Source organism: Cyclopterus lumpus, chromosome 11, assembly GCF_009769545.1.
Source record: "Cyclopterus lumpus isolate fCycLum1 chromosome 11, fCycLum1.pri, whole genome shotgun sequence".
Classification (NCBI taxonomy): Eukaryota; Metazoa; Chordata; class Actinopteri; order Perciformes; family Cyclopteridae; genus Cyclopterus; species Cyclopterus lumpus.
This window is the reverse complement of record NC_046976.1, coordinates 3,316,027-3,338,730: the sequence shown is the minus strand read 5'-3', so window position 1 is coordinate 3,338,730 and position 22,704 is coordinate 3,316,027. Positions and strand designations below refer to the sequence as shown.

Genomic DNA, 22,704 nt, shown 5'->3' with positions numbered 1-22,704 from the left:
TGTTGTCAGGACGAAACGGTTTTTTTTGTGTCACGAGCATTGTCTGCCCCGTCCTTTCGCATCGCTCTGTATTCGTCACGTTAGCATTGTGCTAATACTCTTTTGATGACTGCAGTAGTTTTACTGGAAGGGGGCCAGCATTCACGTGTGCAGTGATCACACATTAATATGGGGAGTCCTCATTCTGCACACAGACTCCATTTACCACCTACATTATTTATTCTGTGTTATGTATTTGGTTATTTTTTTTCTTATTTCATTTGTTTGGTTAAATAAATCTATGGATGACACAGTCCTTATTATAGCACTTATTATGACTGTTGCCTCACAAGTGACATTTATGTAGGCTATTCAGTTTACCTCAATCTATAATTCACTTCCACAACTCTAGAGTCAGGAGTATATGAAGCAAGACTGTTAATAAATTATCTCTTTCATAGCCAAGCCAGGACTAATGATCAGGTTATGAAATCAGGAGATATGGATCACGTCCTGCCAAACTGACTATGAACAATACCTCCTGTAGCCTCTGTGGGCCTTCAGGGATATTTTGATCAATTTTCCCTGTTATTTTAATGTATGTTATCTGATGGGAATTTCTACTGACATGGTGTCCTTTACCACATACCTGTACAACAAACATGTGAAAAAGACAACGGATAAAACCCAGTAAGATGAAAAATAATAGTCACATGATTTATCACATACATACTGTTCAAGAAATCCTTGCCACTTTTGTTAGCAATAGAATGCACATTTGTTTCTAAATAAAAATAATCGGAGCACCTTAAAATACAATCTCACCATTTTAAACAATGTGGTTTTAACTAGTTTTCAGGCTTAACATTTCATGGTTTACTCAGAATACTATTTAGCTGACTTGCATTTGGAGCAAAAAAAAATACACTTAATTACTGACAAAAGATTTTTTTAAATCAAGTGTATTCACATTTTTCAACAGGCTTTACAGATCCACAACAGCTACATTAAAGAACCGGTTCTGGGTGAAATCGCTTGGCAGAGGTGGTTGAATAGAAATTGTTGCATTGCATTTGAATAAAAGCCAGAAGTTGCATCATACCTACCTGAGAGGCTGTGATATGCATGTGATAAACATTTCTCCTTAACACTTCGAGTGTGAAACAAACGCAGAGGATAGCCTGGACACCAGAATGGAATACTTTGTCTTCAAGTGTGAAACACGGTGGGGGGCAGGAGACGTGAAACTGTCTGTGTGTTGCAAATACGCTTTATTTGCATGGACTGTCTCGCCCTGGCTCAGATTGTATTTGCATTAGGTGGGTCGACAATGATATTTAGATTGAGTTACCTTAAACTTTCACCTGTATGCACATGAATGCCAGATTATTTTTAAATGTTGGCATTGATCAGAATCAGTCAGAGAGGCTTCTTGTCTTTCATGGCTGCGCCCACACGGACACCAAGTCACATCTCTTAAAACTGGCAGATAAAGACGACTCTGAAGCACCAGCTGATGCTGCTGCCCACGGCAAAATGCGCTTCAATCTGGAAATCATAGAGTGTTTATATGGCTAGTATATGTCCATATATTATTATATATTACAGTACAAGGCAAAAGGTTGTCTGTTTGTCTATCTATGGGCAAAAGTTACTTTTGTGTACAGTACCATAGATCAGTGCTTCCCAACCGTTTTAACTTATGACCCCTTCAAATTAACTTATGTCACATGTTCACCTGAGTAGTTTCACTAAAGAGGGGTTTCTCCTCTTTAATTTGGTAATTTTTTTTAGATGCCAAAGAGTTTAAAGTATCTTTTTTTTTCACACAAAACAAGAAAATCTTATTTAGATGATATGTTATTCATGGCAGTGCTTCCCAACCTTTTGGGTTTGTAAGCCCCTGAAGCGAACGTTTCGTGCTTCAACACGACGATGCCCCTATGCAGAAAAGCTTGGTCCATGGATGGGGGGTGGGGGGGGGAGACAAACTCAGGACCCCCGAAAACCAACCCCATCCAACACCTTTGGGGATGAACTGCGAGCCAGGCCTTATCCCTCCATCTTCAGTGGCCGTACTCAGTGCTGTTGTGGCTGAACGGGAGACAAGGTGAACATGTTTAGTGTTTGGAAGAGAATCAGATTTATTGCCAAGTAAGGTTGTCACATAAAATACATTTAGCCCTGCTACCCCTCCACCCCTCCAACCACCCACATGTACTGACAAACAGCAGGTTCTTGTCTCATTCATGCACAAATGTTCCCTTCTCTAATTGCTATAACCACCCGTCACACCCGATGACTCATCACTGATGTGCTGCCACTCAGCCTACTGAATAACAATCTCCCTCTCACACACACACGCACACACACACACACACACACACACACACACACACACTGAGAAACACACGGACACACACACCCTGTTTCTTTTCCTGTTTTACAACAAATAATTACTTTTTACAAGACATCTGCCCATTCTGGGCTTTTTAATAACCTGAATGTTCCTTCTCAAAGGAAACCCCTATAGTTCTGGGCATTTAACACTTTATGACTCTATCAGCAAGTTGCCACTCTTATTCGGCCCCTCGGTTGATCTATCGTTTGCCTCCCCCCCCCCCACCTCTCGGCTGCCTCACCCTTATGGTTGCTTCGCTCTCCGCTGAGTGAAAGCAGCAGCAGCCTAGTCAGAGTGGCTGTTACCTGAACTGGTGAGAGAGCTGAGCGAGTGTGTGAGTGTGTGTGCCAGGGGATACCAGCTTCCACTATACTGGGCAACATGACAGCCACAGTGATGGAGGAAGAGGCATAATCTGACCTCCTGACCCCTCCGAGTAGCATCCAAGTCACAGAGCAGGCCTGTTTTTCTGATAAGTTAATAACCTCTCCCAGATAAGTAAAACAATCCTAATTAAGCAGACACCTTAGCTGCTTTAAAGATGGCGAGTAGTTCAAAGGAGAATAACTTGATGAAAATCCCTGCAAAGTGGACAAAGAAGAGCAGTTCGAAGGATATCAAGGAATCAGTTTTTGTGGTGGCTGATGTGGTGGTTGTAAAGTAAACCAGCTGACTCTGAAGATACACTGCACCCTGAGAACATCAGCGTTTAATTCAATCAAATGAATGTGCGTCTGTTGTAATTGTAAAGGACCGGGGAGATAAGGTGTCTCGAAGACAGCATGAGTTCATCTTTTCGGGGTCTGGGCTCTGTTTGAATGCAAATTCTCCGATTTGGATAATCTTTTCAGGCTGAAGAGTCGTCCCAGTATAACCAGTGGGTGGGTGAAAGGGAGTTCAGGGGAAGAGCTTTGTCTGAAATAGTTGTTTATTTGCATTTCCTTTCAAATATCATTGATGGACCCCCCCCACACACACACACACACACACACACACACATCCCCATGCAGAGAATCATCTGTTTCTAACCAAACATAAAATCACACACTGTCCACCAAATATTATTTATATGCAACATGTGTGTAATAAATAATAAGTGGGTGAAGCTGTACAATATCAGTATTCCTTTTTTAATATTATAAAACATGTACCCAACGCTTAGTGGTAATTATACTTCCTATTGATGAAATAACTCTTCTGATAGCACAATGCTGAACACAATCAATTGTGTGCCTTTCCAATCTGTTTCTGAACTATTACTGTTATCGTTTCACGAATACAGCGTCTCTGTTGTCGTTGGTTTGGGTGTTAAGCTACAGCGACATCATATATGTTTCACGCGGCTCATCCGGTTGCGTGCTGACGTTTTTTGCAGGAATGTGTGTGATTTGCGGGGTCTCCGCTGGGGGGGGGCGACGGGAAGTCAGGCCGCCTCCCATTCCGTATAAAACCTACAGTCCAACCCTTGTCTTCCTCTTTCTGTTACCTGGCTAGGGGCAGCAGCGTCGGCCGTGAAAACCCAGAAACACCGGTAAGCTGAACTTTTGAGTCACACGAGCGAGCTTGGGCCTTTAACGGCCTTTGGTTAACGTTAATAAAATTCAGCGTCGAGGGTTTTTTTTCCCCGTCGACTGTTTTATCCGAAACTTTGCCTTTTGGGTTATGTAACTTCTACGCAAACCTGTGGATTTTATTTTCTCCGGAGTTAAGGCTACATTTAATGGGAAGCTACTCTCCTCCGCTAACGTAATTGTCAACCCGGTGTGTATGGTGTGCTAACGTTAGTGAGCGGTTTATATTTAAGTTGTAACAAGCGGAGGGAGCCGCGACTAGGGGGGGGGGGACAAAGAAGGGACTGGAAGGAGAACCGTGAATGCTGGGACGGCCTTTCTAGTCTTTTCTCCCCCGCCTCCATTAAAAAAAACTGCATCTATTATCAAGTGTTGAGAGGCTGGAATAAATAGCTGCTGGATATTTGGAAGTAACTTAAACACGACGTGGCCTATTGAGTAACACGTGTCTAAGCTGGCTTGTGGCCGACTGAGGCCTAGCAGCAGTGGCCGCCTGCTAGCTGCTCCCGCAGCGTTAGCGACGAGTTAACGGGTTAACGCGTAGAGCGGATTTCGACTAGTTTGGCATAAATGTGAGCTTTTAATCGGCCGGTTTGATAATTTATGATGAGCTACTGTCAGTATTGCGCTGTACCCGGGATGTCATGGTTAACTAACCTCACATTGCGCCCTACGTGGCTGATTACCAGTAGGCCAATAAACGGTGGCGCCCTTTAAAATCAAGCGCTTATGGTTTTTTCTTTTCGTGACAGAAACTACAACAATGGGAAAGGAAAGGATCCACATCAACATCGTGGTCATTGGCCATGTCGACTCCGGCAAGTCCACCTCCACCGGACATTTGATCTACAAATGCGGAGGAATCGACAAGAGAACCATCGAGAAGTTCGAGAAGGAAGCCGCTGAGGTGAGCAGTTGTGTGTTTTTCACTGTTTTTATAACCGCTCTGGACTCGAATCCGGAGGCAAGATGGCGACTTCAGCGTGCCCACTCTGAGCGCTACTGCCCGGCACGAGAATGTAGCGATCAACTCGTGTGCGCGCACGCAGGGGTGGGGCCTAACGCGAGCAGCATTGATGGTGACTGTGCACTTCATTCAGTAGAGAGGCCCCATGGCTGTTGATCAGATATTTGATTTACTAAGTGGTATATTTAGATTACTAAGCAGTAGCTGACATGTTACATGTCACCAAAAATGCTACGTATTCAGTTTTGTTTTATGTAATCAATTATTATTTAAGTAATTACCAGGAAGTTGACTCATTTAAGTTTCAAACACAGAATATATGCAACATATATGAATCTGAATAGTATTTCCTTCCATCTTCCCTCTGCAGATGGGCAAGGGCTCCTTCAAGTACGCATGGGTGCTGGACAAGCTGAAGGCCGAGCGTGAGCGTGGTATCACCATCGACATCGCTCTGTGGAAGTTTGAGACCGCCAGGTATTATGTGACCATCATCGATGCCCCCGGACACAGGGACTTCATCAAGAACATGATCACCGGCACCTCTCAGGTACAGGCCGCTGCCTTTAATGTGTATTTCAAGCTTTCTATATTTATGTATGCTAAAATTAATCGCCGTCTCCCCTGTTTCAGGCTGACTGCGCCGTGCTGGTCGTTGCTGCCGGTGTTGGTGAGTTCGAGGCCGGTATCTCCAAGAACGGCCAGACCCGCGAGCACGCCCTGCTGGCCTTCACCCTCGGTGTGAAGCAGCTCATCGTCGGAGTCAACAAGATGGACTCCACTGAGCCCCCTTACAGCCAGGCCCGTTTCGAGGAAATCCAAAAGGAAGTCAGCACCTACATCAAGAAGATCGGCTACAACCCCGCCACCGTCGCCTTTGTCCCCATCTCCGGGTGGCATGGAGACAACATGCTGGAGGCCAGCGAGAAGGTGAGGGACTTTAACCTTTTGTGGTGCTCAAGTTGTCGACTTGGTGGATTAGACATGAACTCATGCCTTACTTTTAATTCTGTTTGTAGATGGGCTGGTTCAAGGGATGGAAGATTGAGCGCAAGGAGGGCAATTCCAGTGGAGTCACGCTGCTGGAGGCTCTGGATGCCATCCACCCCCCAGCTCGTCCCACCGACAAGCCTCTGCGTCTGCCCCTGCAGGATGTCTACAAAATCGGAGGTAAGAAGTGTCAGATTTGTCCCAGGCTGTTTCCACAGCCTGTACTTCATAGATCACACAACCTGGTAATCACAGCTAACACTCTTTTTGCCTCCTGCACTCTCTAGGTATCGGAACAGTCCCCGTCGGTCGCGTTGAGACCGGCATCATCAAGCCCACCATGGTCGTCACCTTTGCTCCCTGCAACCTGACCACTGAGGTGAAGTCTGTGGAGATGCACCACGAGTCTCTGACCGAAGCCATGCCCGGCGACAACGTCGGCTTCAACATCAAGAACGTGTCAGTCAAGGAAATCCGTCGTGGATACGTGGCTGGCGACAGCAAGAACGACCCACCTAGGGGAGCTGACAACTTCAACGCCCAGGTCAGGGATTGAACTTGAATAGAATTGCTTCCAGTTTTGGGTCAAGTTGCAATTTGGTAGTTCTAAATCAAAATGTGTCCACAGGTCATCATCCTGAACCACCCTGGCCAGATCAATGCCGGATATGCCCCTGTCCTCGATTGCCACACCGCTCACATTGCCTGCAAGTTCAGCGAGCTCATCGAAAAGATTGACCGTCGTTCCGGCAAGAAGCTTGAAGATGCACCCAAGTTTGTCAAGTCTGGAGACGCAGCCATCGTCAAACTGATCCCACAGAAGCCCATGGTTGTGGAGCCCTTCTCCAGCTACCCTCCCCTCGGTATGTACCTACGTATACCGTTTTTGAAGTGCCAACTGCGAAATGAATGCATGATCAGGTGCAAGAATGCATTTGCTAACTGCTAATTCTTTTATTCCAGGTCGTTTCGCCGTGCGTGACATGAGGCAGACGGTGGCCGTCGGCGTCATCAAGGCTGTCGAGTACAAGGAAATATCTGGAAAGACAACCAAGGCTGCAGAGAAGGCCCAGAAGAAGAAATGAATGGTCGTGCAGGACATCCAGCAACAAGATGTGTGCCGGCAACAGCGGGCCACTCCTTCCTCTCTGTCCTGCCCTTACCCTGGATCATCTTCTTTATGGCACAGCTCTCTGCTCAAGGACTGGCTTATGCTGATTAAAACCCATCGCAAAAGTTTCCGCAGGAAAAAGAACTATGTGGCATTGTCACTTACCTGAATCACATGACGGTGCCGCTTCTCAGTTAAGTTTAAGTTGGAAATGTTGTTTAAAAAAATGCCACATTTAATTGGAAAGAAAGCTGCTGGTAACTAATAAAATAAATGTCTTTGAAAAAATTGAAATTGGCTTGTCTGTCCTTCACTGTTGCAGCTGGGAGTCACAGCCAGTCTGTATGTGCTGCAGCTGTTTTTGACCATGCTATCTTTCTGCTGATGCACTTGTCGTCCAATCACCTCGATAGGAATTATGCCGCCACAGCCAATGGCACCCCCTTATTCTAGTCTGACAGCACCAAGAGCATACACAGCCCCCCCTTTCTTCTGGTTCAGTATAAATACTCTGGACTGATCACATTCTGTCCTTTTTTTTCCCCTCCGCTCTAAACGTCTTTTTCTGCTGGGCACAGGTTGGTAAAATGTCATCTTTTAAGCCGATCTAAACTCAAATGCATGTCTGTATAGATGAGCTGGGCAGTGTTCAGGGCAGGGTGGATTGGAATAAGATTGTCCTGAGCCAGAAAAACTCAGTCCAGACTGGATCATAACCGCTTTTTTAAAATGAAGGCTATACAAAAGGTAAACATGCCATGGCATGTGGTGTGTCTTAATGCGGCGTTAATGCTCGGATAAAACAAATTGGGGACCTTGAATTTTAGTTTTCTGCCAGTCATGGTAGTCCTTTTCTCTGTACCGCCGTGAACGCGCATCCAGTGCTCTGGCTGCATGCTGTCGGGTCGCGCGCTTGCATCAGTCGGTAACATGGCGGCTCTGCAGTCCCGGCGCAACATGGAGGCAGTCAGAGCAGCCGGCATAGTGCACATGGCGCGTGACTCACCAGTGTCGCTTTTCCGGTTGCGGGCACGAGCGCCGACAATGAAAAGACTAATGTGTGAAGTTGGTGACGTTACATTTAGACATGTCGAAACACCACCGCGCTGCTTTAGGCCGACTAGCCGACGGTAGTAAACGGCTAATGCCGCAGTTATGACGATAGGCCAGATACATTACGATATGAGTGCACACCCAACCTCGGAGAGCCCATTACACCTAAAATGTTATGTCACTATAAAGTTATGACTGCTCCCCATGTTCATTTCCAGTGAAACAATGGGAAAGGAAAAGTTCCACATCAACATCGTGGTCATTGGCCATGTCGACTCCGGCAAGTCCACCACCACCGGTCACCTGATCTATAAGTGCGGAGGAATCGACAAGAGAACCATCGAGAAGTTCGAGAAGGAAGCTGCTGAGGTCTGTTTCTTTAGAGACACCAGCCTGTTATCAATATATATAAATCACACTAGTGCTGGTATGAAGTCAGTGACTATATCATCCCTAAAGATGGAGGAAGCTGCTCACTGCTATTAGGTTAAAACTTAATCAATGCAATCAGTATTTTCACATTACAATAACCTGTATTCCCTAATAGGAACTTAATGCAGCAAATGGTAGAAATCTATATTAAAAAATGGGTGTTAAGACCCACTGAACACGCACAACAATTTTAAAGTTAAACATGATTTGTTAAAGAAAAAACAGGATTTAAACTACAGAAAAAAGGATACTTAATACATAATTAAATAAATCAATATACAATGTAGTTGATTTTATTGATTTGCAGCATCAAACATGATAATAGCATAAACGTATGTGCTTCTAAACTAGGGGATCTGTATTAAAACTATAGGACCGGGGAAACAAACCTCAATATTTTATGTGTATCGACTGAAATGTGTCCACATTGGCATAATAAAGGGACTAAAAGATGTTTATGTTCCCCAAACTAAGCTACAGAAATACTGGAATATTGAAATGGTTTCGGATGTGATTGGATGATCGAGAGATATAAGGGAAGTTTTACACCATATAGAGGCATCATTTACAGTGGCTTATTAACACTTTTTTTTCATACACATATTTCATTTCCTGCTCTGTTTGTGTCGTTTCAACCAGCGCAGATGGGCAAGGGCTCCTTCAAGTACGCCTGGGTGCTGGACAAGCTGAAGGCCGAGCGTGAGCGTGGTATCACCATCGACATCGCTCTGTGGAAGTTTGAGACCGGCAGGTATTATGTGACCATCATCGATGCCCCCGGACACAGGGACTTCATCAAGAACATGATCACCGGCACCTCTCAGGTACAGGCAGCTGCATTTAATGCGTATATATTAACGCTTTATATATTTATGTATGCTAAAACTAATAACCGTCTCACCTGTTTCAGGCTGACTGCGCCGTGTTGGTCGTTGCTGCCGGTGTTGGTGAGTTCGAGGCCGGTATCTCCAAGAACGGCCAGACCCGCGAGCACGCCCTGCTGGCCTTCACCCTCGGCGTGAAGCAGCTCATCGTCGGAGTCAATAAGATGGACTCCACCGAGCCCCCTTACAGCCAGAAGCGCTTTGAGGAAATCACCAAGGAAGTCAGCACCTACATCAAGAAGATCGGCTACAACCCCGCCACCGTCGCCTTTGTCCCCATCTCCGGGTGGCATGGAGACAACATGCTGGAGGCCAGCGAGAAGGTGAGGGACTTGCATGCAAAGCTCGAGCCTGCCTCACGCCAAGTTGTGACATCGACTGAGATCTATAATGTAATGCGCCGCGTGTTTTCACATCAAGTGAGCCTCTTAAACCAATCACTGCTTTCCCTCTTCCCCTCAACCCTTGTCCCGTCTCCGTGTCTGCACTCTGTTTTTTCAGATGAGCTGGTTCAAGAGTTGGAAGGTCGAGCGCAAGGAGGGCGGTGCCACCGGTGTCACTCTGCTGGAAGCTCTGGACTCCATCCTGCCCCCCTCCCGCCCCACAGACAAGGCCCTGCGCCTGCCCCTGCAGGACGTCTACAAGATTGGCGGTGGGGAGCACACTACTTGGGCACTACTTTCCACACCGTATTAACAGTCTCCCCACCACATTAATGAGAATCGACATGTCAGCCTGAATACCAAAGTCAGACGTCACAGTCGTAATCTGAGTCTGAATGAAATGCTGTGCGTATCTTCTCCCACACAAAAAGAACAGAACATCAGTTAAACCAACAACCGCTGTGATTATATATATATATATATATATATATATATATATATATACATGCTCTCTTTATAACACTTTATACAGAGCATGTGAGCAAACGGGAATGAAATTCCGATTTACGGTCTGGTTGGAATTAATGGAAGTGATGAAGTCTTCTCTGATGGAAGTCTTACTGTAAGATGCAGAACGAGTCTCTCTCTCTTTTGCCCACGGTGATCATAAATCAAGCCTTAAAGAGGGCAAAAAAGAGCTCTTTCAAACATGGCCGATGCAGGCTGTGACGGAACAGCGCTCCTCCTCCCCGCCTCATTGCTTTTACAGCTGACAACATTTCTCCGGCGGTGCCGCCACTCCCACCCGCCAGAAGTTTCTAAATACGCGCAGACAAATGCCAGAACGACAAAAGTCCATTACAGATGCACGAAGCCCGCACTGTCCCGTACTGCGTGTCCGAGAAGAGTTTAATTCACTCATCAAAACCAAAACGTGGCTGGCAGCCAACAACACTTTTTTTTAACTCACAATGTCTACAATTACTAGAAATAATTCAATCCAAAACCGAACAGAAACGAAACATCGGAGCCAAAACGAAGAGGCACAGGGTCGAGTCGCTCACCTGGGAAATTAAAAAAAGTTGCAGCGGCCAAGGCAGCATCTCGCGGGGAAATCGTAGACACTGGTGTGATTCGTCACGGCGAACAGCCCCAGCCTCTGATGTGAACAACATCATTGGGAGTGGCGACAGGCGGCTCGTCATTTTGTTCAGACAGGCATCGATGAGGAAGCTCAATCGACCAGATTATAGAAGTGTGCGGTTGAACTTCATTCATGCCATCACGTTGAACAGGCCTCTGAACGTTTCAAACACTGTGAGAGAAATCCCAAATGATCAAAAGACGGTGGCATGGCAGCATTGCTGATATGTGTCTTTTTGTGGAAGGTGACTGAAAAGTGTGCTATGAACTTGCTCTCTCAGGTATCGGAACTGTCCCCGTCGGCCGCGTTGAGACCGGCATCCTGAAGCCCGGCATGGTCGTCACCTTTGCACCCCCCAACCTGACCACCGAGGTGAAGTCCGTGGAGATGCACCACGAGTCTCTGACAGAAGCCATGCCCGGCGACAACGTCGGCTTTAACATCAAGAACGTGTCCGTCAAGGAGATCCGCCGCGGCAACGTGGCCGGAGACAGCAAGAACGACCCGCCCATGGCGGCCGACAACTTCACCGCCCAGGTGAGTCTCAGCAAAGAGGAAAAAAAAGAAAGATTCTATGTATTTATGTAATAAATTCATCCCCCAGTGATTCAACATAAAGCAGAAAGCAAAGGACGGCCCCCACTGTCGTGTGTTGTCACCAAAGTAATCTGCGGGGGTTTTTTTGAACGAGTCAAATGACCACAGCAAACAGTTCGATGTCCATTCTACTCTCGTTCTGTTTCTTTATCACTTTTTTAAGCGTACCTAACTGTTTCTTAATTTGCATTTCCCCGTTAAATTAAGCCTCTATTACACAGCAAAATGTACGGTTTGGTATCCGTGTTGAACCACGCTAGTCTACCATCTACTCCTCAGGGAGTAGAGTGGCATCCAGCACCAACCAGTCCACATTGACCCTCCCCACGACTCTCCGTCCGCAGGTCATCATCCTGAACCACCCCGGTCAGATCTCCCAGGGTTACGCCCCCGTGTTGGACTGCCACACCGCTCACATCGCCTGCAAGTTCAGCGAGCTCAAGGAGAAGATCGATCGTCGTTCCGGCAAGAAGCTTGAGGACAACCCCAAGGCTCTGAAGTCCGGAGATGCCGCCATCATCACCATGGTGCCTGGAAAACCAATGTGTGTGGAGAGCTTCTCCCAGTATCCCCCACTGGGTGAGTGAAGCACTGTTTTCTAGTTGGGCTCATAATTAGTTATCAACCTTTGTCACGACAGACCTTTTGACTAATCAGAGCGGCACAAGCACAGGTGTAACTGATTTTGTTCCCTTAGTTTTGGTCGTCAGGTTTTACGGCTCTGGTACTAACATCTGCTCTGGAAAAAGGTCTATTTAACAGCTGCTCGAATCAATGTTTTTGATTTTTTTTTTTAACATAGATTAAATGATGGGGAAAACCTACAGAGAATGTATCACCAACTTCCTGTCTGCTCTTACTCTGTGTGTTAGCATCCTTCAGCTAATTGTTTTGGTTTTCCGGCCCCCAAATCAACTCCCGGCAGCTGTTTCCAGTATAAAACCTGTTTCTGTTAGAAACCACTGTACGCTTCCTGCCTAACAACAGTCAGCCCACATCCACAGTGATAGACTAGCTGGCGATCATAGCGGGGCAGTTAGCAGCTAGGTAGGCTCTAGAAACGCAATCTGTAGGAACTCGGTATCAATGTACCTGGTTTCCGTTTGTTGTCAGAGTAGTATTGACCAACCACGGCTTTGGTTAAAAGTCCACGTGGAGAGCAAAAGAGACGGCGCGCATTGGCCGAAATGCACCGGCTATCATCTGACGACAGCTTAGCTTTTTCTTGGTTTGAAATTGGCTCGTAAACTGGCTACTTGTGAAACGGTCCCGTCGTACACTTTTTCTCTCGACTCAGTCTTGTATTTCAAGTTGCTTATCGGACCAAAAACAGCCATCACTGCACGGAAAAGGGCCCAGATACCCGTTGTGCTAACCCAGAACCGAAGAGATAGAGACAGCCGCCGGGTTGGTGGGGACCAAAAACAGAGCAAAAAAATATAATTTATAATGGTCTTATATTCATCAGGAGACCAGACAAATGACTCAAAATGAATGATAAGGTTGCTCCTGGTCTACTGGATGTGTATTCTATTTGCTCGTAACGTGTTTTACGAAGACGTTCCCAAGTGGCCTAATAGAGTCGTACAATGTCCGTAAAATAACAATGTTTAGACTCAGAACTATGCTTAGATGGTGGATTGGGTAAAAGGTTGATGGGTTTGGAGCTAAAGCACTCTTTTATTAATTCCTGGTGTGTATTTAGTACATGACTAATACCAACTTGGGTTATGCAATGACAGTAGCTTTTCTATATGATAGAGGGAAATCATTCATTTAAACATTCTAACACATCCCTAACCCTTTAATGATTAATCAATTATTAACACAGAGAAGACCCTTTTCAGCCTCTCATTGACGCCTCCGCTTCTCTCTCCTCCCAGGTCGCTTCGCTGTGCGCGACATGAGGCAGACCGTGGCCGTCGGCGTCATCAAGTCCGTCGACAAGAAGCTCGCCTCCGGCGGCAAGGTCACCAAGTCCGCACAGAAGGCCGAGAAGAAGAAATGAATTCTCATGCAGGACGTCCAACAAAGATCCGCGTCCCAGCAGCAGCGGCCCTCCACGTCCCTCCTTCCTCCTCGCCCCCCGACGCCGTCTTCTCTGAGGCAGAGCTCTCTCCTCAAGGACTGGCTTATGCTGATCAAAACCCATCGGAAAAGTTTCCGCAGGAAAGGAAGGCCTGTGCCTCTTAGAGGGAAGCTATGATCATAAACTTAAGTTGAAACCAAAACAATAAAAATCTTAAACATTGCCAAATAAAGATGTTTCTTTTGTGTTTTATTACATTTTAAGAATTAAGTGATGGTGAAACTGCAGTAGCGCTTCCTCCAGGAGCTTCTAACATACACACAGCACAGCAGCATTCGCTCACTAGGGTCAAAACACACCGATTATTAGTCAACCTCAATATTGAGGCCTTTTCTCGTGTCTTTTAGAGATTACAGAGAGGTACAGATGGTGAGGTCAGCTAATGTCATGAGGTGTGTTATATGAGGTATCACAAACAAGAACAGACTAGTAAAACTTGGCATGAGCAGAAGTTTACTCCCGAGAAGAGGAGGGACAGGTTGCAGGAAGGCATAATGCACCGAGCACTTTTTACAGAGTCCTTTTTTACGGAGACAGCAGTGGGGAAAGGTGTGGATAGCTAGAGCAGGAGACATGGTTCACTGCTACTAATTACTTTTCAGATTATAATTTTATACAAAACATAATCAGTTTTTAAAAACCTGTTGTTTTGTCATAGATTTAACCTTCCAAAAGTCTGGTCTAAAAAGAAAAGGCCACCTCGAACAATAAGCCTATCATGTCCACCCACAGAGTAACGAATGCTGTGTTTGGCACTTTTATTTTGCCAATTATTTACACACTAAATGCTTAACACAGGACAACAATGGGAAAGGAAAGGATCCACATCAACATCGTGGTCATTGGCCATGTCGACTCCGGCAAGTCCACCTCCACCGGTCACCTGATCTACAAGTGCGGAGGAATCGACAAGAGAACCATCGAGAAGTTCGAGAAGGAAGCTGCTGAGGTGAGCAGTTGTGTGTTTTTCTATCTTTATAACCGCTCTGGACTAGAGCCCAAGATGGCGGCGAAAGCGTGTCCACTCTGAGCGATGAACTTGTGCGCGCCCTGGCAGGGGTGGGGCTTAACACATTCACTCCTGTGGTGAGTAACAGGTGTGGTGGGTCTCATTGTGTTGACTGCTCCCTGCCTTTGCTTGGCTGCGACTCTCTTCTACTGTTGAAATACTTGCAGTAACTTTGACATGGCAGTCGTTCAGAAAACGTTCAGAAAGTAAATATGAAAGTGTCATGTGACAAGGGCTATTAGCCTATAGCTTGAAAGGTTAGCATCAACTACATTATGAAATAATTGCTTTCTCAAAACACAAGCATAACCAATTTTACTTTACAATTATACTGTCACTTTACTTACTGTATTACAAACTGATTACGCCTCTATATTTATTACATTTACGACATTCCTGTTTACATTCTGTTTATCCAGGTGCAATACTATCGACTACAAATGTATTTTACTGTATTTCATCTGTTTATATTGTAGCCCTACATCTTAACTTTAAAGACTATTTCATGTCTTTGATTCTCATTTTGCTTATACTTTGTGTGACTTTTTAAAAAACTGCTTCTCTGTCATTGTTGTGCACATGGCCATAAATAGCTTGAAACCTGGATAGTTTGAATTATAATAAATACTCAAATATATACATTTAGAAGACACAAAATCAGATCAGCTAGACGTAAATGTTCTAATTCTTTTTAATCATTTAGTCTTTCACCCTCCCTGTCTTCCCACTCCATGTGCGTCGTTTCAACCAGCGCAGATGGGCAAGGGCTCCTTCAAGTACGCCTGGGTGCTGGACAAGCTGAAGGCCGAGCGTGAGCGTGGCATCACCATCGACATCGCTCTGTGGAAGTTTGAGACCGCCAGGTATTGACCATCATCGATGCCCCCGGACACAGGGACTTCATCAAGAACATGATCACCGGCACCTCTCAGGAACAGGCCGCTGCCTATTTGACTTCTCACTTTCAGACACAATCAATTAATTCCAACGGGCAGCCAGTGTTAGGGGGTTGTAGAAGAAATCACTCAATCACCTTCTTTTAAAGTTAGGTTCAGGTAATTATCCCAGACACTCCAGTGGCTACTGCCTGTAAAATCAACTCTAACATGTATTTATTTTCAATCAGGAGAAACGTGTCAGATGAAGTTTATTATTAACAGGTGATGTGTGATGATAAAGTCCAGACACTGGTGGCGGTGGCTGAGCAGGCTGATAGAATGATGAGTTGATGAAGCTGAGGAATCTTCAAAGAGCAAGTGGAGATGGTGAGGTGGAGGGGCGTGTAACAGGAGCATGAATGTGTTGCAGGTAGAGAGACAATCATATTTAAAAGAGACAGCAGCGGAATGATGTAACTGCGTCGCTGTGCTATTGGATAGAAAAGACCGGCTGAATATCATGATTGACAGCCCCGACAACAAGGAAATTATGAGCGTGCATATGTGAGAGGAGTGAACTTACACGAGAGAGTCAATCATTTCCTCCCTGATTGTCTCCTCTGACAAGTCCCCAAATATGGCCTTTTGAAAATGTAGGTAAAGTCATGTTGGAGTCGTTGAATGTCCATCTTCAGTTTGATCCCTCGTTGGTTTTCAGCCTTGTTCCTAAAACAACAAACAAAGGGGAAAGCCGAAGCTGTGTTAATGCAAAAGAAACTGAGCATTGTGTTCAGAAGAAAAGCACACACCGAGTAAACTATCGTTGAGGCTTTAACAAGACACTCGCATACAGTGGGGCAAAAAAGTATTTAGTTAGCCACCAATTGTGCAAGTTCTCCCACTTAAAAAGATGAAAAAAATTGTAGGATTTTTAATGAATTAATTGGTAAATTCCTCCGTAAAATAAGTATTTGGTCACCTACAAACAAGCAAGATTTCTGGCTCTCACAGACCTGTAACTTCTTCTTTAAGAGGCTCCTCTGTCCTCCACTCGTTACCTGTATTAATGGCACCTGTTTGTTATCAGTATAAAGGACACCCGTCCACAACCTCAAACAGTCACACTCCAAACTCCACTATGGCCAAGACCAAAGCGCTGTCAAAGGACACCAGAAACAAATTTGTAGACCTGCACCAGGCTGGGAAGACTGAATCTGCAATAGGTAAGCAGCTTGGTGTGAAGAAATCAACTGTGGGAGCAATTATTAGAAAATGGAAGACATACAAGACCACTGATAGTCTCCCTCGATCTGGGGCTCCACACAAGATCTCACCCCGTGGGGTCAAAATGATCACAAGAACGGTGAACAAAAATCCCAGAACCACACGGGGGGACCTAGTGAATGACCTGCAGAGAAGTAACAAAGGCTACCATCAGTAACACACTACGCCGCCAGGGACTCAAATCCTGCAGTGCCAGACGTGTCCCCCTGCTTAAGCCAGTACATGTCCAGGCCCGTCTGAAGTTTGCTAGAGAGCATTTGGATGATCCAGAAGAGGATTGGGAGAACGTCATATGGTCAGATGAGATCAAAATAGAACTTTTTGGTAAAAACTCAACTCGTCGTGTTTGGAGGAGAAAGAATGCCGAGTTGCATCCAAAGAACACCGGTTACCTACTGTGAAGCATGGGGGTGGAAACATCATGCGTTGGGGCTGTTTTTCTGCAAGGGGACCAGGACGACTGATCTGTGTAAAGGAAAGAATGAATGGGGCCATGTATCGTGAGATTTTGAGTGAAAACCTCCTTCCATCAGCAAGGGCATTGAAGATGAAACGTGGCTGGGTCTTTCAGCATGACCATGATCCCAAACATACCGCCCGGGCAACGAAGGAGTGGCTTCGTAAGAAGCATTTCAAGGTCCTGGAGTGGCCTAGCCAGTCTCCAGATCTCAACCCCATAGAAAATCTGTGGAGGGAGTTGAAAGTCTGTGTTGCCCAGCGACAGCCCCAAAACATCACTGCTCTAGAGGAGATCTGCATGGAGGAATGGGCCAAAATACCAGCAACAGTGTGTGAAAAGCTTGTAAAGACTTACAGAAAACGTTTAACCTCTGTCATTGCCAACAAAGGGTATACAACAAAGTATTGAGATTAACTTTTGTTATTGACAATGTGATTTTCTGTATTTTATTTTTTGTTTTGGTATACCTATGATGAAACTTACAGGCCTCTCTCATATCTTTTTAAGTGGGAGAACTTTCACAATTGGTGGCTGACTAAATACTTTTTTTGTCCCACTGTATTTAGATATTGAGAGAGAAAAATGTCTCCCCTGTTTCAGGCTGACTGCCTGACGTGCTGGTCGTTGCTGCCGGTGTTGGTGAGTTCGAGGCCGGTATCTCCAAGAACGGCCAGACCCGCGAGCACGCCCTGCTGGCCTTCACCCTCGGTGTGAAGCAGCTCATCGTCTGAGTCAATAAGATGGACTCCACCGAGCCCCCTTACAGCCAGAAGCGCTTTGAGGAAATCACCAAGGAAGTCAGCACCTACATCAAGAAGATCGGCTACAACCCCGCCACCGTCGCCTTTGTCCCCATCTCCGGGTGGCATGGAGACAACATGCTGGAGGCCAGCGAGAAGGTGAGGGACTTTAACCTTTTGTGGTGCTCAAGTTGTCGACTTGGTGGATTAGACATGAACTCATGCCTTACTTTTAATTCTGTTTGTAGATGGGCTGGTTCAAGGGATGGAAGATTGAGCGCAAGGAGGGCAATTCCAGTGGAGTCACGCTGCTGGAGGCTCTGGATGCCATCCACCCCCCAGCTCGTCCCACCGACAAGCCTCTGCGTCTGCCCCTGCAGGATGTCTACAAAATCGGAGGTAAGAAGTGTCAGATTTGTTTCCACAGCCTGTACTTCATAGATCACACAACCTGGTAATCACAGCTAACACTCTTTTGCCTCCTGCACTCTCTAGGTATCGGAACAGTCCCCGTCGGTCGCGTTGAGACCGGCATCATCAAGCCCACCATGGTCGTCACCTTTGCTCCCTGCAACCTGACCACTGAGGTGAAGTCTGTGGAGATGCACCACGAGTCTCTGACCGAAGCCATGCCCGGCGACAACGTCGGCTTCAACATCAAGAACGTGTCCGTCAAGGAGATCCGTCGTAGATACGTGGCTGGCGACAGCAAGAACGACCCACCTAGGGGAGCTGACAACTTCAACGCCCAGGTGAGTCTGAGAAAGGACATGGAGATTAATAAAAGAATAGATGGATGATGGACGATCATCTGGGCTTGCAGATAGTCTTGTCAAAATTTGTATTTGGAGAGTAAACATGTACTGAATGTAAAGATTCAGTAATCACAAGAAAACATGACTTCATGTTGAAGTCTTTTGTTTAAATGAAGGAAATGATTCCTGGTCCATCTTGCCTGCAATAACGGCTTACTGTATACAACTATTGGCATCATAAAAAAAAAAGCTAAACATTTCCAAGATTTCTTTTGCTTTACACCAAGACCCTTTCAACATTGTATCTATTGTATCACATTCAAACTCCAAATTACAAAGACATAATTGGGGGTTAACCATCCTGCCCTGAAAGAACTGAATAACTACTCTCGATGTAAATGTCCTGTTTCAATGATAATCTTTAACAAAAATAACAGATTAATGAAATTAAGCAATATACTTTCCAAAATGTAATTTTATAGTGACTCTAATGAGGTGCATGAATGATTCCAGCTCAGATAAACATCTGGGGACCTCTGATGGCCACTAGCTGGAACTGCAGTACGTGTTCATAAAGCCTGAATTGAGTGCTGAATAGAGAACCCCTAACCCCATAATTGTTTTCAGGTCATCATCCTGAACCACCCTGGACAGAGCAGTAAAGGTTACACCCCCGTGCTGGACTGCCACACCGCTCACATCGCCTGCAAGTTCAGCGAGCTCAAGGAGAAGATCGATCGTCGTTCCGGCAAGAAGCTTGAGGACAACCCCAAGGCTCTGAAGTCCGGAGATGCCGCCATCATCACCATGGTGCCTGGAAAACCAATGTGTGTGTGGAGAGCTTCTCCCAGTATCCCCCACTGGGTGAGTGAAGCACTGTTTTCAAGTTCAGTGAGCTCATTGAGAAGGTTGACCGTCGCTCTGGCAAGAAGCTTGAGGACAACCCCCAGTTTATCAAGTCTGGAGACTCAGCCATCGTCACACTGAACCCATCAAAGCCCATGTGTGTTGAGCCCTTCTCTGATTATGCTCCACTGGGTGAGTTCAAACTGTTCTTCATTCGCTGCATTTGAACTTTACGGCCCATTTTGTTGCTGTTGTATAGAATGGGTTTGTTTTTAGTGGCCCACTATCTATTCTTCTTTATTATCATTTCATTCTGCCCCAATGTAATGATTGGATGTTTTGAAATGTGCCTCCAAGGTCCTTTGTGACACTGGTGTGCTGTGAACTGCAGTCAGCATCCTGTTGCTCACACATTAGCCTATGTTACGATCTCAGAACTGTTTAGACGATTGATTGGATAAAAGGCAGATGGGTCTGGAGCTAAAGCCCTTTTATTCATTCCTGGTGTGTATTTATTTACATAATACATTTTACATGACTAATACCGACTTGGGTTATGCAGTGAAAGTAACTTTTCTGTATCAGAGGGAAATCATTCATTTAAACATTCTATAAGCTTTTAATGATACAAAACGTATTCATCAGTAACATGACCAAAGGTTGATGAAGGAAACTAGGAAAATATGTTGCCATTCTAACTGTAAACGGGTGTTTTCATGCTTCATTACTTTGATAAAACTATTGATTTTTTTTTTAGTGTAGTGTGTGCACTATATATTCACCGCTCCCACCAGCTGCACCTTAAATACAGAACAGCCTCTCATTGACGCCTCCGCTTCTCTCTCCTCCCAGGTCGCTTCGCTGTGCGTGACATGAGGCAGACCGTGGCCGTCGGCGTCATCAAGTCCGTCGACAAGAAGGCACTCGAATGCAAGGTCACCAAGTCCGCAGAGAAGGCCGAGAAGAAGAAATTAATTCTCATGCAGGACGTCCAACAAAGATCCGCGTCCCAGCAGCAGCGGCCCTCCACGTCCCACCTTCCTCCTCGCCCCCCGACGCCGTCTTCTCTGAGGCAGAGCTCTCTCCTCAAGGACTGGCTTATGCTTATCAAAACCCATCGGAAAAGTTTCCGCAGGAAAGGAAGGCCTGTGCCTCTTAGAGGGAAGCTATGATCATAAACTTAAGTTGAAACCAAAACAATAAAAATCTTAAACATTGCCAAATAAAGATGTTTCTTTTGTGTTTTACATTTCAAGAATTACACTTGTAATCTCACACATAAGGGTGCTCAACAGCAGTGTCCTGGTAGACTTATAGTCTTTTAAGGCGATTTGGTGTATCCTTTCAAGTCGAACTAAGTCTTGATTGGACCAGATTGTTTTGGAAGTTCTGTAAATTTACTAGAGGGAAGTTGGCGCCAGTGTTTGTATCGATAGACACAGGTGTGCCAAAGATCAAAAAAATGTTATGCGTTACTCTCATTCTACGCTAAATTGTTCTAATATGAAACCTTCTGTAATGCTGCGTCATGAAGATTTTGGAAGACCAACACTAGACGTCATTCCTTCTCACTTTCACTGACTGCTTTGAATCCAAAAACACTGGATGCAACTTAGGCATTAAATAAGTTGTGCACATGGAACTCAACAGTGCATAATAATAGAACGTCATTTACGATGCGCTATTGTCGGGAATGGAGGAAGTACAGACCTTATACGGTACAGCCAACGTCACAATAAAGGGCTGAATTCAAATAATATAGAGAAGTAATACAGCAGCTGGATTTGTATTATTTTCCACATGGTAACGATCAACAAGGAAGTAGATTGGATCAATTATATCTATTTTAATAAACAGTGATTTTATTAACAACGCCATGCTACAACCCAGACGGCATGGCAATACAGGATGGCCCTGGATATGTTAGCCGAAAAAGGTGGGGTTTGTGGTATGTTTGGAGGCTCTTGTTGTACTTTCATTCCAACTAGTCTGGATGGCTCATTCCCTACAGCCCTAGAGGGCTGCAGGGCTGACATCTTTTTATAGGACAACATCGTCAGTAAGCATCTCACTGCCACTAAAGACATGGGATTTTTTAGCATTATTGCAGAAAAAAAGCTCTCTGTCAAACAAAAGTTAATGATACTTAAAATTTTTGTTCAGCAAGATAATCTTCACAAATGAACACCGCTTTCATGACTTTTAAATCGCAAATGCAATCACCGGAAGCAAAACCCTAACGTCAGGCCTTTTTAAAGATGTACACTACTGACGTATTTTACGTCATAGAACAAAACATTAAAGTCTGTTCAGTCTTATTTTATCTAACAAAAATACTCATTGACTTTGAGACAAGAAGACAAGGGTGACGTGAGTGCAAAGATGCTGACTCATGTTCAGGTTTTAGGACTCTAAAGTCAGAGAACCTCACTCCTCTGGGAGCCTTAAAGGTTATACTTCATCACTTGTTGACTCGATGGATATGCTGATCTGTTAGTCACCAATTTGGTCAAGACAGAAATATCGTCCCCACTTTTGGATGAACTGCCATGACAGTAGATGCTGATCGTCATGGTGCCCAGAGGATACATCCAACTGTCTTTAATGATCCTTGATTTCCTCTAGCGCCACTATGAAGTCCAAATAGGTACACTTTGGTTTATGACTGCAATAATAATGTGATTTCCATCAGCATCACTTAATGTGTGTGCTATGTGTAACTGTATAGGTGTCTAATGATCTTGATATAAGCTATATCTTAACAACCTGTACAGCACACTATAGGCTTTACTCCAATACAGTTTGATAAGGTCAATTTGTATGCTCTTCTGCAGATTCTAAGTGGATTATCTTCATAAAAGTATATATTTTTTTATTCAGATAGTCGAGAACTTGTTACGTCATATTAAGATTATAATGGCAGCCTAGTTATTTAGTTCAGCTACAATAGAAGAACAATATATATATAAGTAACCTGAGGAATTCAAAAGGTGGGCCTTGTGTCAATGTGAAACAGAAACACTGGTCAAACTAGTTGGCCCAATATGTGACAAACTATTCATCACCTGGCAGTATAATTATGGGTGGAACTGTAAAATAAGTCATTGTAAGATGAGGAGGCATGAGGAAGG

The 22,704-nt window shown here is 45.0% G+C and overlaps 2 protein-coding genes and 1 pseudogene across 2 annotated transcripts; all 3 read left to right on the top strand.

Moving 5' to 3' along the window:
* The first annotated feature begins 3,743 nt into the window (after nucleotides 1-3,743).
* LOC117739513 (elongation factor 1-alpha) lies at nucleotides 3,744-7,232 on the top strand. Its single transcript, XM_034545962.1, has 8 exons — nucleotides 3,744-3,911; nucleotides 4,704-4,858; nucleotides 5,289-5,468; nucleotides 5,552-5,848; nucleotides 5,938-6,088; nucleotides 6,196-6,452; nucleotides 6,537-6,771; nucleotides 6,872-7,232. Exons 2-8 carry the CDS (start codon nucleotides 4,715-4,717, stop codon nucleotides 6,991-6,993), a joined length of 1,386 nt encoding a protein of 461 aa, XP_034401853.1. The 5' UTR covers nucleotides 3,744-3,911; nucleotides 4,704-4,714; the 3' UTR covers nucleotides 6,994-7,232.
* Nucleotides 7,233-7,464: 232 nt separating this feature from the next.
* LOC117739512 (elongation factor 1-alpha) lies at nucleotides 7,465-13,773 on the top strand. Its single transcript, XM_034545960.1, has 8 exons — nucleotides 7,465-7,597; nucleotides 8,291-8,441; nucleotides 9,149-9,328; nucleotides 9,415-9,711; nucleotides 9,890-10,040; nucleotides 11,196-11,452; nucleotides 11,857-12,091; nucleotides 13,396-13,773. The coding sequence occupies exons 2-8, from the start codon at nucleotides 8,298-8,300 to the stop codon at nucleotides 13,518-13,520; spliced, it is 1,389 nt and encodes a 462-aa protein (XP_034401851.1). The 5' UTR covers nucleotides 7,465-7,597; nucleotides 8,291-8,297; the 3' UTR covers nucleotides 13,521-13,773.
* Nucleotides 13,774-14,399: 626 nt separating this feature from the next.
* On the top strand, nucleotides 14,400-20,800 carry LOC117739514 (annotated as a pseudogene).
* The last annotated feature ends 1,904 nt before the right edge of the window (nucleotides 20,801-22,704 follow it).

Coding starts and splice junctions, on each gene's coding strand:
- LOC117739513 (XM_034545962.1), top strand. CDS start 4,715: ATGGGAAAGGAAAGGATCCACATCAACATCGTGGTCATTGGCCATGTC. Junction 6,089..6,195: donor GGATGTCTACAAAATCGGAG/GTAAGAAGTGTC, acceptor TGCACTCTCTAG/GTATCGGAACAGTCCCCGTC. Junction 6,772..6,871: donor CTCCAGCTACCCTCCCCTCG/GTATGTACCTAC, acceptor CTTTTATTCCAG/GTCGTTTCGCCGTGCGTGAC.
- LOC117739512 (XM_034545960.1), top strand. CDS start 8,298: ATGGGAAAGGAAAAGTTCCACATCAACATCGTGGTCATTGGCCATGTC. Junction 9,712..9,889: donor TGCTGGAGGCCAGCGAGAAG/GTGAGGGACTTG, acceptor CTGTTTTTTCAG/ATGAGCTGGTTCAAGAGTTG. Junction 11,453..11,856: donor CCGACAACTTCACCGCCCAG/GTGAGTCTCAGC, acceptor CTCCGTCCGCAG/GTCATCATCCTGAACCACCC.